General features: G+C 40.2%; 1 protein-coding gene across 2 annotated transcripts in view; it reads right to left on the reverse strand.

Moving 5' to 3' along the window:
* The window catches only part of RAMP3 (receptor activity modifying protein 3), a 53,773-nt gene that overhangs the window by 19,897 nt on the left and 16,648 nt on the right, over positions 1 to 17,228 (reverse strand). The window contains exons 2-4 of one of the 2 annotated variants that reach the window (XM_075418545.1): positions 16,771 to 16,800; positions 14,005 to 14,137; positions 12,465 to 12,605 (exon numbers count right to left, since the gene is read on the reverse strand). In XM_075418545.1, the coding sequence (XP_075274660.1) occupies positions 12,575 to 12,605; positions 14,005 to 14,137; positions 16,771 to 16,800 (194 nt within the window). In that variant the 3' untranslated portion in view covers positions 12,465 to 12,574. Of the gene's footprint in view, positions 1 to 12,464; positions 12,606 to 14,004; positions 14,138 to 16,770; positions 16,801 to 17,228 lie in introns of those variants that run through there. The other variant, XM_075418544.1, reaches the window with a different exon arrangement.

The raw sequence follows: 17,228 nt of genomic DNA on the forward strand, positions 1-17,228 counted from the left end.
CAGGGGAGGAAAATATCTGATGATACACAGCTGTTGAAAAGAAATCCCGGGTCAACCAGGCTTACACTCTGAGGAACACCCACCGCAACATGTGCACAGAATGAAAAATAAATCAAAAAAAGTTCATCTGCTTCTAAGATGAACTTTCTATCATAATTTCCATACTCCTCCTTACTTAATTTTTATGAACATGCCAAGAACATAGATTTTTTCCTGATTATTTATGGAAAATGGGTTTTATACACACTGGTAAAACTCCTGTAATTACAAAATCCATTTGCTTTGGAAGGGGACTGCGAACTGTTTTCTGTTCCAAGCAGAACACAAATAATGGGAATCAAAAATCAGGTGAATAATTACAGATCTTAAACTTCAGATCATGTCAACTACTAGTTAATGAACAAGTGATATTTGCAGTTTTGAATAATAAACATATTTAAAACTGCAATCTGTCCACAGAGAGTTCACAAATGAGACCAAAACTGATAAAAAACTAACCACAGAATCAGAGGAACAGTAACAACATTGGAAAAGAATCTAAGGTATAGCATAAAGATGTGATAGGGGAAGAACCACGTGTAGGAAAGTCCTGCTTAACTACTATTCAGCTACATGATTATGTTTTAGCATGACTGTGACGGTACAGTCTGTACACCACTGAAAGTGGATTTCTTCCTTTCTTACATCTTCCTCTCCTGCTCATGGAGGTAAATACACATGCCTCCTCCTTAAGTAACAACTTCTTGTGCATTGTGGCTTCCCTAGCCTGTTCTGACAGCTCACACAGACAACAGAAGCAAACTGTGGACCCGAAGGGCCCTACTCCTTCTCCACAGCTGACTTGAGTGTTGCAGCACTCCCAGGAGTTGCTTAAGGACAAGTCAGCAGCCTCCTAAGTGGGTGCAAAAAATGCTATGGCAGCAGATTTTGGAAGGCATTCAGTAAGACTGGCTGCAGACCAGAAGCAGGGGGACTCAGCACCTGCATCTTGAGGATATCACCTGAGGCAGGCATCTGGTTCTCAGCTTCTGTCCCTGCCGTGTTTACGCACCTTCTTGGGTCCTGCTAAGCTCTGCCTTAATTTGAGAAAGAACAGTGTAATATGGCACAGCACCTGTGAAAGATTGCAAACCCTTACTGTAAAAAAGCTATTAGAGGGTATGTGAATTTTTAAGCACTGTGATTAGCCAAGTAGTGTTTTTACTTTCTGCGCCTTTATCGAACTCCTCTTTGGATAATGAAAACACTGACTTGTTTTCACACTGACAGAAAAAACACCATTTTTTTCTGTGCACAGGAATAGTCAAAAGCAGAAACAATCTCACATTTTTGTACCTATATTTGCATGAGTAGTAACACTAATACCTTACACCTGTGTACTACATGTCAGCCCAGATATGTATTAGGCATATATACTACTCAGTAATATGATGCAAAAATCCATGATAGATTACAGTGCAACGTCATAAATTATACATAACATAGACCACTGTAAGATCATTCTACTTCTTAAGCTACCTCCTTGAAGATAAATCAGACTCAGGGCCTCAGTGATAATTCCCAGTTCCACAGGCTCCATAATGGAGGCAGACACAAAATCCAATTCTAGATGCCAGAATATTTATTTTAACATTTCCATTCCCAAAACCCATCTATGTAACGAACTGATACTCACTTTAATATGAAATGGTACATTTTAGCAGTCATTCAAATATGTGAAGGACATTTGGATATTCAAAAGCAATGCGAACGATCAGTTTTATGAAAGCTGAAAAGAATGGTGCTCTTAATTGTTCACCTATGCTCTATGCCACGGCAACCTTTGTTCCTTCCACCCCTTACACATTCAGTGCTTATCATAAAAAAAAAAAATATTTAATTTCACAAAGCTGCTGTATCTCTATTATTTGTCATAAGTACTATAGTAATTTCATACATTTATCAATGCAACTAGCAAATATATATGTCTGCCGTTTGCAAATTATGCAATAGGCTGAAGAAGGTGACTACTGTCTATAAGGGTGCAGAACAGTGCATTTCTTGTCTTGGACATACTTTCCACCATTGAATTATATACTGTTTTGCAAGGGTAAATAGAAATGCCAGAGCCTTGTCTATTAACCATGTAAAATACTTCTCTTAAAGTATCGTTACATAATAAACTCTGTAATTGAAACAAGACTCTGAACACAGAACAAATGGGTAGTATTAACTCATACCTCGTTGTGCTGTCAACAGTTAACCACACAACTAATACCATATGTGGCCTGAAGCAAGAAAATCTATTTTTTTCCCTCTGTTGAGTTAATCTGGGTTATTATAGGTTTGTGGTTGATTGGTTTAGAAAACAAGAATGTAGAAACTATCTTGCAAACCAAAACAGAAGAACCACAAACGTTTATGTTAAGTATTCATTTTCACAACACATTTATCTTCTTTGGCATTTTCACTGCCTCTAAAAATATTCTGTCCATGATATTTGCATTGCGCAATTGACACCAGTCTATCAGTTACGCCATATTATTTTACCAAGTAGCTTTAGACAGAAATCTTATGTATTGTTTATTTTGAAATACAATCTTTAATAATAAGCTCCATGAAGATTGTTTTCTATTACTGATCTTGCCACAGTAAAATTCAAACAGGGCATGAAAGGTGTTGCAAGTGCATATCAGCTGACAGTCATGAGATTTAACAGCAGAGTGCTTTCTGACATCACCCCTAAATTGCGTATATTCTTTTTCACAAGGGATTTTACTCATTGGGATTATTATATTCTTGTATCTTGAACTATTTCTATTTGTTGTTTGACTCGGTAAAGTAAGCACTGACTTACCGATCCCACCTTGTGGGTGCAAGCTACCAGCCATTAGTCTCATGTGTCTGCTTGTGGCACACATCAATTTGACAGCACCCTTGCCAAAATATTGTAACTGGTGTCCTCTGGTGACCTTAACTTTGCCAGTGTTGAAAACTCTTTCAGAACTTTAAGAAGCAATTATCAATATTTACCTTGGTGACCTTTTGGAAAATGCCAGATTGCACTGTCTTTTTGAAAACAATGACTCATGACAAATAAATGTAACAGATGTCAAACTTGTTGAAAAAAGAACTTGAAAAACTGCAATCAATTAAAAAATTGAAGAGTTTTCAGCTATTGGTAATGAAAAGGTCGTTTTTTTTTCCTACTTCGTAGCAGACTCAGAGATCCCTTTCTTCTCACTCTGTTAAGAACTTTCATAAAGATTTGCAAAATTATGCGTAAACTGAAGAGCAGGAAGGTCTGAACTCTGAAAAACCTTGATGAGATGGAGAATGGGCTGCAAAAGCACACTATTTTGGCATGATACAGTCATCATCATTTTTCCCATGGTGGGGAGACAGAATCTTCAGTGGTTTAACAAGAAAGAAACAGTTAACCTTTGACAAAGAACAAACTCCAATCATCTTGTCTTCTCCCCATTCTTCAACAATGGTATCCCCGAGTTGAGGCTTTTGTACACTGCAGTTACAACATGTTTTGTGGTATAAATAACAAATAACATTGTTTTACTTCACCAAATCTGATCTCTTCAAAGTTTGTGTATTTAATTCCACTGCCTTCCTAAAGACTGGCCAATTTCTCCTTGTCCGGTTCATTCAACCCATTTAATGGCTGCAAGGAAGCTCTTCAAAACAAGGTTTTCTTTGTAAAAAGCAAGATTTTCCAATGTCTAAAATGAAAGCCCAATAAATCTCATCGGATGAAAAGCTGATAAGGCTTTGCTAGTTCACAGCAGAGCTATTTCTACAGTATGCTGCAGAACAAAGCGATGGCTTTGCATTTATAAGCAAAATGGTCTGCAGGTCTTTACAGAAATTATAATTGCCATTGTCCTTCATACATCATTAAAATTCAGAAGTCATACTTAGAATAATTCGTTAAAAATTTGATGTTCATTAATGTTTTTCACCACCTTTCTGCATCATGTAAGGTGCCCACAGCACAGATCTAGAAATGCATTGCCACAACTTTGCACCAAAGAGAGAAAACATACTAGAAATGAGTGTTCAAAGCCATAAGCCTATTCAGTCCCTCATCTGGAATTATCAAATAATAATTCCTTTTCACAGCCATGAATTTTATAAAATGTCCTTCCCTCTCCTAAATAGTAAAGGAGAAAAATTATAACTGCATTAAGTCACCATATTTCAACCTCTGCATCTATCGGGAGGATAGCAATTACGTACTAACGGAGTATTCTTGCCTGATCTGGAATCCTGTCTCTGAAGTCAAATCAACCCCTTCCTGACAATCATCAGGACATACTCTTATTTACACAACATAAAAAAAAGCTAATATATTTCATATGAAAGTAACGGAGATCCACCTGAAATGCAGCTCCTCTTAAAGATTTCCTGCTATAGCCTCACTCTGGGAAAAGCCGTGCCTTTGCATGAACTTCACAACGGCTTTGTGGTTAGAACAGCTGATCCAAAACAGCAGGCAAACGCACACATTTTCAGCACAGCCCTGCGTCTGGCAATTTGGTGAGGCTTTATAAAAAGTAGGATTCTTCTATTCCCAATTTTTTAAATAACAGTTGGCAAACATCACTATTTCTGCAATGAAAAATTGCTTTTGTCAGCTACCAGCCTGATGGCAACACAACTCTTCAAATCTGACATTCTTTTCCATTATTTTACTTGCTCACACCGAACTGATTTAGAAGCTGCTGCTCTTTGCTTTTGAAAAGAAAGGCATGACTCACAGAAGGAAAATAAGAGGTTCTTCGGAGTAATTATTAGCAGGCTGGTTTTGCCACTACTGCCATGACCTCCAGGAGGTTTTAGAAGAATTTTTAAATACAAAATTACTGTAAGTTTTGATATGTGAAGAGGTGAAAGAGATACACAGGTAGAAAGGATGAAATATCAGCATTACCTGCATTTTCCTGAGAGCTTACAAAAAAGCAGCAACTGTATCTGTGTGGGAAGCCCAAAGCAAGACCATCCTACTAAAGAAGAAGAAAATGCAACCCCGGCAGTCTGTTTTTCTGTACTGCACCTAATACTTAATAGTAAATAAATGACACTGCCATACGGCCACATGAAGTGCATGTTTCTTCAACCTTTCTTCACAGAGACACTAAGCTGACAAATCATATTTTCTTCTACAAAATCTGGACTGACAAAACCGGGAGGGGTTACAGCAGGCTAAATAAGGAATTTTGGTTGCCTTCCCCAAGTAAATCTTTGGGGTAAAAGGGCAATTACTCTTCAAACACGTACAGAATGCTCCATGAAAACACTGCAGAGGATAACATGGAGATCAGGCAACAATATAGTGAGTTTTTGTTGTGCAAGCACATTGGTGATTTGCAGCATTTGTCCAAGTCAAAGCATAACCAATATACTAGTCTGTCTACCGGGATATAAATCCTAATATAAATACAGACACACGCACCCCTACATGGCACAACTGAGGAAGAGTGGGACTGCCTTTAACCAGTACTATTCTGGATCTAAAATTACACGTGTGGTGGCCACCCACCAGTCCAGCTCCAGGCAGCCCCAGTTTGTCTTTCATGTGAGAAAATCACATGCAAAAATCCAGAACTGAGGCTTTTCTGACAAAGTTGAAGAGAATGAGCCAAAGGTGTCTGCTTTCTAATTGGGACACACGTTACTGTGGGAACAAATGAGCTCATACGAATCCGTGCTCACCTTCGCTGCGAAACAAGCTCAGCAGTTTGTCTGAGATTTTCACAGCACATTCCTCTTCCACAGATGTTTTGACATGAGCAGCTGGATGCAATCACCAGTCAGCATCTAGATCAGACTTCCTGCAGCACTCAGTGGGGAAGACGAAAAAAACTTCAACAACTGACCAAGAGAATGACTCAGTTTGGAGGGCTCTTCCGTACACACTCCGTTATTAGCTCCAGGCTTTCAGAACTGGGGGCATATAATTTCATCTTCCATTGCACATGTTTCTTCCACAGTTTGTTTTCCCATTGATCTTAATGTCATCTGGCTTTCTTTTCCTCAATATTTTACCATGTTTCTTTGAAAACTAGGCACTTTTATGATTAGTTTAGTTTAGCTGGGCCAAATTGTAACAGACATAACTCCCCTTGACTTTAAAATTGAGCAATAGCTTTAGGGTTATTTTTCCAGAAGATTAGATCAAATTTGGCTCTAGTCATACACATCTTTCCTCCTTATTTCCTTTTTCACAACTTCAACATCTGTACAGAACATGGGTGGACTCCATCATATTCAGTGGGACTGTAGCCTGTTGCTTCTGTTTACAGAATTCACTTTTGATGTAAAGGGTTCTGGGAAAATTACCCTGAGGCTGTACAGAAAATAACTGGTTGTTAGCATGGGGACAGACCTTGGACCATGCTCACAGCAAAGCAGGGAATTCCACCAGGTACGCACATACTTGCAATGAATCAGCTTCAGGCACATAGTTAAAGAAACATTCTGCCCTCTCCTATTCCGCTAAGGACTCGAATTTAAAACTTCAGAAAAATCAGAACTGTAATATCTTCCAGGTGCCAGAGAGCAGTGCCACACAGTCACTGCCTCACAGCACATCAGGGGCTCTCTGGGCCGTGCAGCCAGGGTTCACGAGGTAAAAAGAAATGCAGGGACTGCAGGAAGAAGTCTTGTTACAATCAATTCTTTTTCTGAAACAGAAAATCCAGATCTTACAGGCATTACTTTGCTAGAACTCTCTTCCAAAACACAAACTGCTATTTCACCCTCAGAATGCTTGGCTGGGAGCTCCCAGGGTAGTAGGCATCTGACCTTATGCGCTTGTGAGATGACTGCTGCAACAGTAGTATCAGCTTGAAATAACAGAATGCCTTACACTGAAAGAGATGACACTCGGCTAGATCAAAGATAACAATCAAATCCCACACTTCACTCCAACAGCAGATGAATGTTACTAAGGCTGGTTTGTCCCTCAGAAAATGTTCAGAGGACTCAAACACTGGAAATTACATATCAGCACTATCTTTTGGATAGTAAGTGATCAATTGTTATTTCATTTATTAATTCAGCTAAAGAAAACGACTCCATAGTTCGCTTCGGCTGTGTAAGACATTAGTTTGGGGATGCACTCCTTAGAAAATTCCAAGCTGGCACACCTGTGTGGAGACTCAGTGTAAGAGCAGACTGCTGGACTGACAAGATGCGTAAGGATACAATTGAGTAAGTGTGCAGCAAAAGACATGCACAAAACATGTAGGCATCCATTTCTCTTTGGTGAAAGGAAAGTCTTTGAAGGAAGTTCACTTTCTGGGCTCATTTGACATCACTGTCCCTAACGACATCGGAGAGAAATTAATCAGCTCCATTCAGAGAGAGAAGGATGCTCTCTTCACTGGATCTCACCCTGCCCAGGACCATGCAGCATACTGCCCTCCTTTTGATTTCCTGATACACTTGCCTGAGTGACAATAGGGTCGTGTTCTTCAGTGGCATCTGCTGCCCGATGCCCTGGACGCAACCTCTGCATCTTCTGCCCGAAACAGTTTCCCTTCTGACAGCTGAGTAAATTCAGCACCAACTCTTCACATTTAAATCAAAGAAGGAAGGTGGACTATGACTAAATATCTATGTTACTGCCATCTTTCTCTTCCAGTAGTGACTTCTCGATTATTTCTCTGTATTCTTACAGCCCAAGAATTTTTACTGCAGAAAAACTGCAAGCCCAAATCAATGATAACGAGGTCCACATATTTGTAAACAGATGAGGTGCTTGGTGGTTTGTCAACAAAAAGTGAATGGCAGTGATCAACGCCATTAGCCCTATTGCTACCACTGAAATACTTTCTAGACCTAACAATGTAATAAAATCAGGAAAGCTGACCGGTTTGTGCTACACTACAGTTGAATTTGGACAGTCTTTTTAAAGTGCTGACTTTGAATGGAATAACTAGATGCCCGTGTGAAAAGAAGTAGTGTAACTCTGTCAATAAGGAATGCAACACAGGATTAATCAATAGCAAAGATTAAAGTTAGTCCAACAAGACTTGATATCATATACTAAGTAAAACTTTCTAATTAATCAAAGCTTTTTACATATGTCTTTTTTGGTATACATTGCACTAAAGATTTTTGCATTGACATGCCATATAGATCCATATTTCTCACCTCTATAGTGTTATCTCTCATAGCAGCCAATTGATCAGAAATGCATATATGGAGTTCAAACACATCCTTACGGATTTTTCAAATTAATCTTTTGTGTGAGCAGATACCACATGCTTCCTTATAATCACTGTATTTGATTCATTCACGTTTAAAGACTGTTCTATAAAAAATCCATTAAAAATAAATGGAACTTGGAAACTAACTATAAAAAGTAATTGCCATTCATGGAGGGCAACTGCAAAAGTTTTGGCCCAATATCTTAATCAACGAAGTGAGGCAAACAAATAATTTTTGCTTAAGTATGCAAATAGCATAGTAAATGGTGAAGAAGTACAAGATGTAGGTGTAGTTACACAGACTGATCTGGATGAGTTACAAATGTGGACTTCTCTAAATCATATGCATTTTAAGACTGGTGAACGCAAGATGATAGATCCAGAAACAAATAATGTACGTCACACTCACAAGTCACTCTGAGAAGGACTTAAAATCATGTACAGCCTGTAGAGCACCAAGAACCACCATGACCACATTTCGGTCCCCTACTTCCACAGAGGTTAGGGCTAGGAGGGACACGGAGATTTGTTTAGAGAGTGTTTATTCTAGCTAAAACTGTTTCCAGGATCTAGTTAGAAGTATTTAGAAAACCCTTTCACTAGCTAAGAATAGAAAGTAATCTACGCAACTACAATACGCAACATTTTTTCAGGCTCCTGTAAGGCAGCTCTGGGTACTCCCATTTTCATCTGGCCACTTGCTTCAGGAATTAGTCACACCTGGCCTCTCGACTACAGTCCCACTGTAACCAGGCCAGGATTTATTGTCACATAGAGCATGGTGAAAAAAATCTGACCATTAATAACGGGCTTAGGTTTGTGGACAGTAGCAGATTTTACATCTTTAGCTGCAGTTGCTAAATATTAAGAATATAATGCAGAAATATATGTTATTATATCTATTATATATAATACAGAAATATATAACATGTATGTTATTATAAATACATATAAAGTAACAGAAATATTACACATTAAGAATAAAAAGCTGTCTATAATTTCCAGTCTTCCAGTGAACAAAAAGTATACTTGCTTTTGTTAACTCCCCATAACTTTTACCCACACTTCAGGCTCTGCTTGGTCACTTGCCATGCATCATAACTTCCTGTCATGAAACCACTGGGTTGCCTTTTCATCCTCAGGGGTCCCTCTGAATAGCCAAAAAGCATCAGCAAAACTGAGTAGCTGATCCCCTCCTCTTTCGTCAATGAGTGTGTCTCCAGATGTTTTCTGAAGGTTTCACTTTTCTGGCAAGGTGTTTCTGTATGAACACTCACAGAAAAAAATGCATAAACTAACAGGGAAACCTTCTCCTGATAGTACTTCTGTAAAACTTTACTTGAAATTTTACCATTCATATGTGATTGTTACACATTTCCAGCAAGATCAAGATATGCTGTGGGGGCTAAAACTCTTATACTGGTTTCCAGTATCAGCTGCCACACATGAGAAAGTCTGTTCAAAATCAGTCAAAAGTCTGCTTTTTAAAGAACACGAGTTTGTTAAGAATAAAGTTAAGAAAGGACTAACGGAGTTGTCAGAAAATCTTACAGTATAATTAAATTACAGCAAATTGAAGTCACTGAAATCTTGCTCACAACTGCTTAGCCAAACAGTGAAGCAATGCAGATAACTGCTGTTTACAATCCCGCAACCAAGGACAGCCATTTACCCTGAAGAGCCAAAACTCCTCCGTAAAACAAAGTTTAGGAAAGAAGCAGATTTACATAAACGATTACATTTCGATAAAAGATACTGTGCTAGTTTTGGCTGGGACAGAGCTACTTCTCTTCATAGTAGCTAGTACGGGGCTATGTTTTGGATTTGTGCTGAAAACCGCGTTGACAACACAGGGATGTTCTCATTACCGCTGAGCAGTGCCTACACAGCACCACGGCCTTTTCTGCCCCTCACCCCACCCCACCAGCGAACAGCCTGGGGGTGCACCAGGCACAGAGAGGGGACACAGCCGGGACAGCTGGCCCCAACTGGCCAAAGGGATATCCCACACCGTACGGCGTCGTGCTCAGCAAATAAAGCTGGTGGAAGAAGGAAAGGGGGGGACATTCAGAGTGATGGCATCTGTCTTCCCAAGTAACCGTCACGTGGGATGGAGCCCTGCTCTCCTGGAGATTGCTGAACACCTGCCTGCCGGCGGGAAGCAGTGAATGGGTTCCTGGTTTTGCTTTGCTTTCACAGACGGCTTTTGAAGTGCACCTATTAAAACTGGTTTTATCTCAACCCACGATGTTTCTCACTTTTACCCTTCTGACTCCCTCCCCCATCCCGCTGGGGGGGAGTGAGTGAGCGGCTGTCTGGCTTTTAGTTGTGAGCTGGGGTTAAAGCATGACAGATATAAAGACAAATATTGAAAGATCTTTGTAACTGAAAAGCACCATGCAGAAATTACTCTATGAAGAAACAGTTTCCTTCATACGAAACTCACAATTTTAAACCACTATCTGACCCTGGCTGACTAATTTTTAGCGCTAGAGGCCAGAAGTAAAATCAGAGTGAACAAATACTACCAGGTTTAAATTCTGAATTTTAAGTGACCATGGCTAAAAATACCATTTTTTTCGTTAATATGTCAGAATATTCCAAATAAACAAGTGTTTTGGTCCCATGTGTCAGGGTTCCTCCAATGAGACGGAAGAAATTAGCCTATACGCTTCTTATATAAAGCTTGATGTCAAATCCCAATGTCTGTTCTCAAAAGAGTAAAATTCTTAAAGGTAGATGTAAATGCGCTGTTTCTTCAGTGCAATGAACCCTTTAAATAAGTTTGTAATCAGACTGATAACGCTTGATTAACACTTGATTCAGGAAATAAATTCCAAAACAAATTCCCCCCTCTACTGTCTCCTAAGATAGAACTTCAAATATAAATGATAGAAAGAAGTTTTCAAAAACTGTATATTATGCAAAAATGTAAAAGATTTTTCTTTTGGAAGAAGCTGGAATTCTTATTCTGGTACTGCATATGGGTAAAAATGAGCAAAGCTTCAGATTGACCGATTTCTTGAGACAAAACAGTCTCCACAGACAGGCAGGAATTTTCTTCTACAGAAAATGAAAACTACACTAAAGGGGAAGCGCAATCAGAAAGGATAAAAGCAAGGTGGATTCTTAACTCTAACTGCAAGTCGGGAGAACTCAGAGACTTCAGTCACCTCCAAACCTTAGAAAAATCCTGCATGAAAATATTTAAACTCTTGCAGAAATTTTAGTGGAAGGCTTGTGAAAAGCTGCCTCCTTCTTCACCTGCATTAGCAAAGATGGAGTCTAATATTTCGACTCCTGTAGGCACCTATCTCTGCTGCAAGCAGTCCCATTAGTTGAGGATACTTATCAATACGAACAAGATATCAGCAAAGAATTGTTTTGTGATTAAAATACAATTGTAATGAAGATCAGATAGAGCAAAATTACAGTGCTTCCTTCAAAATAAGTAAAACAACTTATACCTAGATGAGTTGCAAAATCAAAATTATTGCTCCATAATGTACAGACACATGTTAAATAAATTTAGCAGTACCTGCATTGCAAGGTTTTCCTTCTCCTTCACATACAACATTTCTTTGTCAGTTTTGAATGCAGTTCCTGCAACCTGGATAAGAAGGGCTTACCTCCTCTTGCTCTTCCCCACGGTTGGAGAGCTGCATGAGGGCGTCTTTTATTCCTGCGCCATGAGTTTTAAGAATCTACTTTTTAAAAGGCTGCAAGGTTGTAAAGTCATCTAGTGTGTGCAAATAAAAGTGCTAAGAAGGAATAGCATCTAAGTTGTTAATATGCTGCCAGATTATGAAACTTTCTCGACAGGTGGGACATCTCAACACAGGTGTCAGTGGCAAGAGAAACATGGGGAACTGCTGCAACACAGCAGCCCAGCATTTTGTTCTCTGTCATGTCTGTTGGTGATCGGCTAGTTAAAATCTTGCATAAGGTGATGGCAAAATCTTGGATCACATGAGGTGATACTAAACAGGAGACAAGACCAACGATCACATGAGACAAGAACATACCCGAGTCTAAACGATGCTGGAACAGAGGTGGTGGTAGCTAGCTTGTAGCTGCCCTGCCTCAGGAGCAGCCCCCAAAACAGCGCCAGTGCCGTTTCAGATACAGGAAGATGTTCTGCTACCACACCAGAGCTAATTCACTTGGGTCTTGTGTTCTGAAGTGCTGAACACCTGCAGTTTCCTCTGATTTCAGTCAGTGTCGAGGGTGCTCAGCACTTCCGAAAACCAAGCATTATGTGTGAGCAGACAAGCTCTGAAGCAGCAGATGCTCCGCAAAGCCAAAAATGTCACCGATTACACAAGCCCTGTGAGTCTTCTTCAGAGCAGGGTTTGAAGTGTGCAGCTTTACAGAGAGATGTTCAAATACTTCCAGCAACTACAGAATAGGAACAGAGATAAGAAAATACTAATGCCACCCTCACTGCTGTCAGTCTTGCAGTATTTTAGACATCCAAACAAAACAGGTGCTGCTCACTCTCTCCACGCTATCTGGCAGGCAAAGAAACAAACTGCAGCAGTTTCAACAGCATGAACCATTTCACATTTGGACAGGACAATTTCACCCAAGAGGTGGATTTCTGAAATGGCGTACGAGGAAATGTTCATGTCGTCTCACAGAAAAAGGGAAATCGGAGGAGGGAACTGCATTGCTACCAACAGAGAAAACAGACTACTGTGATTCTAAATGCACATTGCTTTAGCAGTTCCACAAAAAAACCAATCGATTTACGTAACATTTGCCTAAAATGCACAGAAATATTTGGGGGTGCTGGTCAACAGCCGGCTGAACATGAGCCAGCAGTGTGCCCAGGGGGCCAAGAAGGCCAGCGGCATCCTGGCTTGTATCAGGAACAGTGTGGCCAGCAGGAGTAGGGAGGGGATCGTGCCCCTGTACTCAGCCCTGGTGAGGCCGCATCTCCAGTCCGGTGTTCAGTTTTGGGCCCCTCACTACAAGCAGGACATTGAGGAGCTGGAGTGTGTCCAGAGAAGGGCAACGAGGCTGGTGAGGGGTCTGGAGAACAAGTCTGATGGGGCTGAGGGAGCTAGGGCTGTTTAGCCTGGAGAAGAGGAGGCTGAGGGGGGACCTTATTGCTCTCTACAACTACCTGAAAGGAGGGTGTAGTGAGGTGGGTGTTGGTCTCTTCTCCCAGGTAACGAGCGATAGGACGAGAGGCAATGGCCTCAAGTTGCGTCAGGGGAGGTTTAGATGGGTTATTAGGAAAAGCTTCTTTACTGAAAGAGTGGTCAGACATTGGAACAGGCTGCCCAGGGAGGTGGTGGAGTCACCATCCCTAGAGGTGTTAGAAAACATGTAGATGTGGCACCTCAGATATGGTTTATTAGGCATGGTGGTGTAGGGCGGATGGTTGGACTTGATGATCTTAGAGGTCTTTTCCAACCTATGATTCTATAAATATCGATTAAATATAAACACAGCTGTCTGAGGTAAACACAACAGCAGCTCGTACTGATCAGGGCACTGGTTAGTTTTCACTGAAGTGCTCCATTTTGTGCACTCTTCAAGTGAAGAGCTGGGTCTCTCTGTGCGCATGTGGCCTTACTGCAGGGACTAAAGAGCTACAGCTCAGCCCTCTGCAACTGGCAACCAAATACAGGACGTTTTCAATTTACCTAGAACACAAATGTTTTACATGCATTAGGGATATATTAAGGATGTAGGTGTTACAGTGTTCTTGGTATTTGAGGTTATCCTTTTTTTAAAGGACAAACACCACCATAAGGCGAGAACTATCAAAACCAAAACAAACTCTTACATGATAAATTCCGTCAGATTGCACCATTTTTTAGAGTCCACTTTCTTCATCATCTCTTCAAAGGATTTTCCACAGGCAGGCAACTTTTCTAACATGAGAGATTCATTGCAGAGATTAGTCTGCTGACGTGCACCTAGGAAAAATCAGAAAGCACCTTAAAGCTCAAACAACGAAATAGAAGAAGCACGAACACATCATTCACAAAGTCCTTCACGTAATTCTGCTTGTCACTTACATTGTTGCCAACCTAACATTCAACTTTCTAAACAATTCTGTAGATAAAATATACCCTTATACATAAAACATAACTTAGTACCAATTACTCTGTGTTACCACGTATAGTATCATCTTTCAGACCTAGCATAGATGAACCTACCTAGTCACTTTTCTGGTCTCACTCAGCTTCTACTCATACTAACTTCTTACTGCCCATTTGCACGCATAGTTAAAAGCTAACTGGAGTTACTGATCATATGCTTGAGTACAGAAAGCACTTCTGAAGCCTACACAGGTGTGTCCCATTGAACTAACCATACGACCGTAAATGAACTTGGATGTCGGAAACCCTTGTATAGCTTACCAGCTAAAGGGCTCAGAATCCCACAGTCACAATTAAGCTTTTTCTTTAGTATATCTTTAGTATATATTAAAGGAATTATCTACCATTATCTGATGCTGATGTTACAAGCATACAGCTACTTGCAAAGAAAGCATTCACCTTGACTTGAACAAGACTGTATCTTTTGCAATCTGTAATGGCCAATCCACAATATTTAGAGTCAAAGTCAAAGGTTTTCCTCATCCAGCCCACATCTGCATTGCAATACAAAGATAGTATTTTGACATTTCTTGCAAAGTTACAAATCTGAAAAAAATCTATTCGGACTAAAATATTTAATTTTGATAAGGCTGAGACACTTTGTTTTGATTAAGTAGTTAAATATGTCTTGCTTTACCTTTATAATTGCCACTGTTTTGATTGCTCTTCTATATACAAAGTGCATACACTTTGTAGAACATTAAGAATTACCTTTAAGTATATGTATGTCAACATGTTTGATACAAATGCCCAAATTAAATTAGTCAGAAAAAAAGGAGTGTAATTTCTTCTCTTTACAGCAGCACAAATCTGAGAAAAGGATTTACATGAACAAAACTGCAACCCTAACAAACCTCTCAGGAGGTGTCAGGCAACTCTCCTGTGAACTCTGGAGGAACATTTTTTTTTTGAGAATAAAGCCAAGAAGAACAGATCACTTTATCCTCTTCTAATTATAGAAAAAAGAAGTCTAAGTAGAATTAGGTCTTGCACCTTCTTCTTACGAACCTACATTTTCACTCAGACCCTATTTACACTAGGGAGAGGAGGTATTTTTTTGCTTCTGTTAGTCATTTTGAGGGCAGGGCACCATCAAAGAGCCGGTGGTTCTAATTTTACACGGTGCCAGGTGAAGTGAGGCCAAAGGCGTGCAAGCCTTCACTTGAAAAGCATGGTTCCTCACTATTTAGTCAAAAAAACTTCAGATGTCTGGTTTCAGGCTTCACGCCCGCCTCCTCTCGAAATGGGGCATGTAACTGTAAAACAGGCTCAAGTGCACATGCAGTGTCTCACCAACGAAGGTGGTGGCTGCTCTGGAGCCCAGGCAGAAGCACCTTGCAATTTAACTCCAGCTATCGCAGCCGACTCTTTAGCTGGGGACTCAGTGATGTTGGGGAAGTCAATGACTCCGTGATGCTGTGTGCCAAACGAGAGACAGACACCACACCTGACCAAAGAAATATTTTGCTTTCACATACCTTCCAGTAGCAGCAGGCCCATAACTGGACAGCCTACGCCGCACCTGAGACCCCAAGCCTAACATTTCCTATGGACCACAAACCTCTCCAGGCGTACACCTGACTCGCTGGGACCTGACCCTACCTCCTTCGCTACATCTGATCGTCAGAGCTCTTTGAGCTGACACTAAGCCTTCATCTACACCAGAAAAAAATCACAACTACAATTATTCACCAGTAACAGAAATAATGAAAGTTACGAACCGGGGCAATTTTGTCCTTGGGAAGCTAACGTGATAGCATGGACCCTGCCTATTTAAGTGTCCCCGACAGTTCATCTGGCAGCTGCAGCAGTTGTGAGTTACACTTTCCACAGTGAGATCTGCAGATGAACATTAAAGCTGGGCAGAATTCAAAACCAGATATGGAAATTGCATAGCTGGCCACGTAAATCCTACACTGATGCTTTGACAGAAGTTGCACAAAACCGCCTCCCCTGGCAGGGTATTCTGAACAGCCAGCTATTACTTGATTTATACCCTTGTAAATCCAACAGAATACAAGTTTCTCCTCCATGACGTCAGGTGCACTGACAATTTACTCCAGCCCCTTCCCAGCGGGGTGTTTAAATGGATTTTCCATGGCCTTGGTATTTTTGGTTGGCGCTCTTCAGAGCTTCAATATGTTGCAGGGTTACAGAAAAAGCTCCGATAGAGTCACTTGACAGGAACAATCTAATGACACAAGAGTTTCTGTCTAAACCCCTGGCCAAAGGGGTTCACAATTATGAATAATTCTGCAATTTTACCATCACTATTGAGACTGACTTTTACAAACACTACAACGCTCTCTGTCCATACAGACAACGGACAAGACCAGTCGCAAAAAATGCATGATGGCTGACTAACTGAAATAAGATGAAAGCACTTCTCAAATGGCTGCCCTTAACAAAACAGAAACTTAAGTTTGAACTTTAGAAGAAATGCTCACCTGCAAATCCAAGCGTCATGAGACCATTAACTGAGGGGGGCAGAAAAAAACAAACATAGTTGAGTTAGATATCTCCATACTATTATATAAGAGAATTAGTGCAGATACAAGCAAACATGAGCATGATTTAGGTTTCAACAGAATACTCAAAATACTCATTTGAACATTACTTTCAGTTTTATTAAAGAGTGTGTCTGAATGGAAAAATGAACATTTAGAGACCATTACGTTTTTAAATTCCTTGTTATCAATCCTTTAAATGGCTAAATCATGCAGACTCATAAAGGGTCTCTCCACACCACTCTTTCCCATAATTTCCAACATTAGAGATTAGGGACAGGTTAATTTTTACTTTCAGCTTCTTGAGGGTAAAAAAGTTGGAGAAGATAACACACACATTCCAAATGTAGGTAAACTGTGCACTCTAAAGTGTAGAGCAAAAAAAAAGAAAGAAATCA

The sequence above is a fragment of the Opisthocomus hoazin genome, chromosome 4 (assembly GCF_030867145.1).
Source record: "Opisthocomus hoazin isolate bOpiHoa1 chromosome 4, bOpiHoa1.hap1, whole genome shotgun sequence".
NCBI lineage: Eukaryota > Metazoa > Chordata > Aves > Opisthocomiformes > Opisthocomidae > Opisthocomus > Opisthocomus hoazin.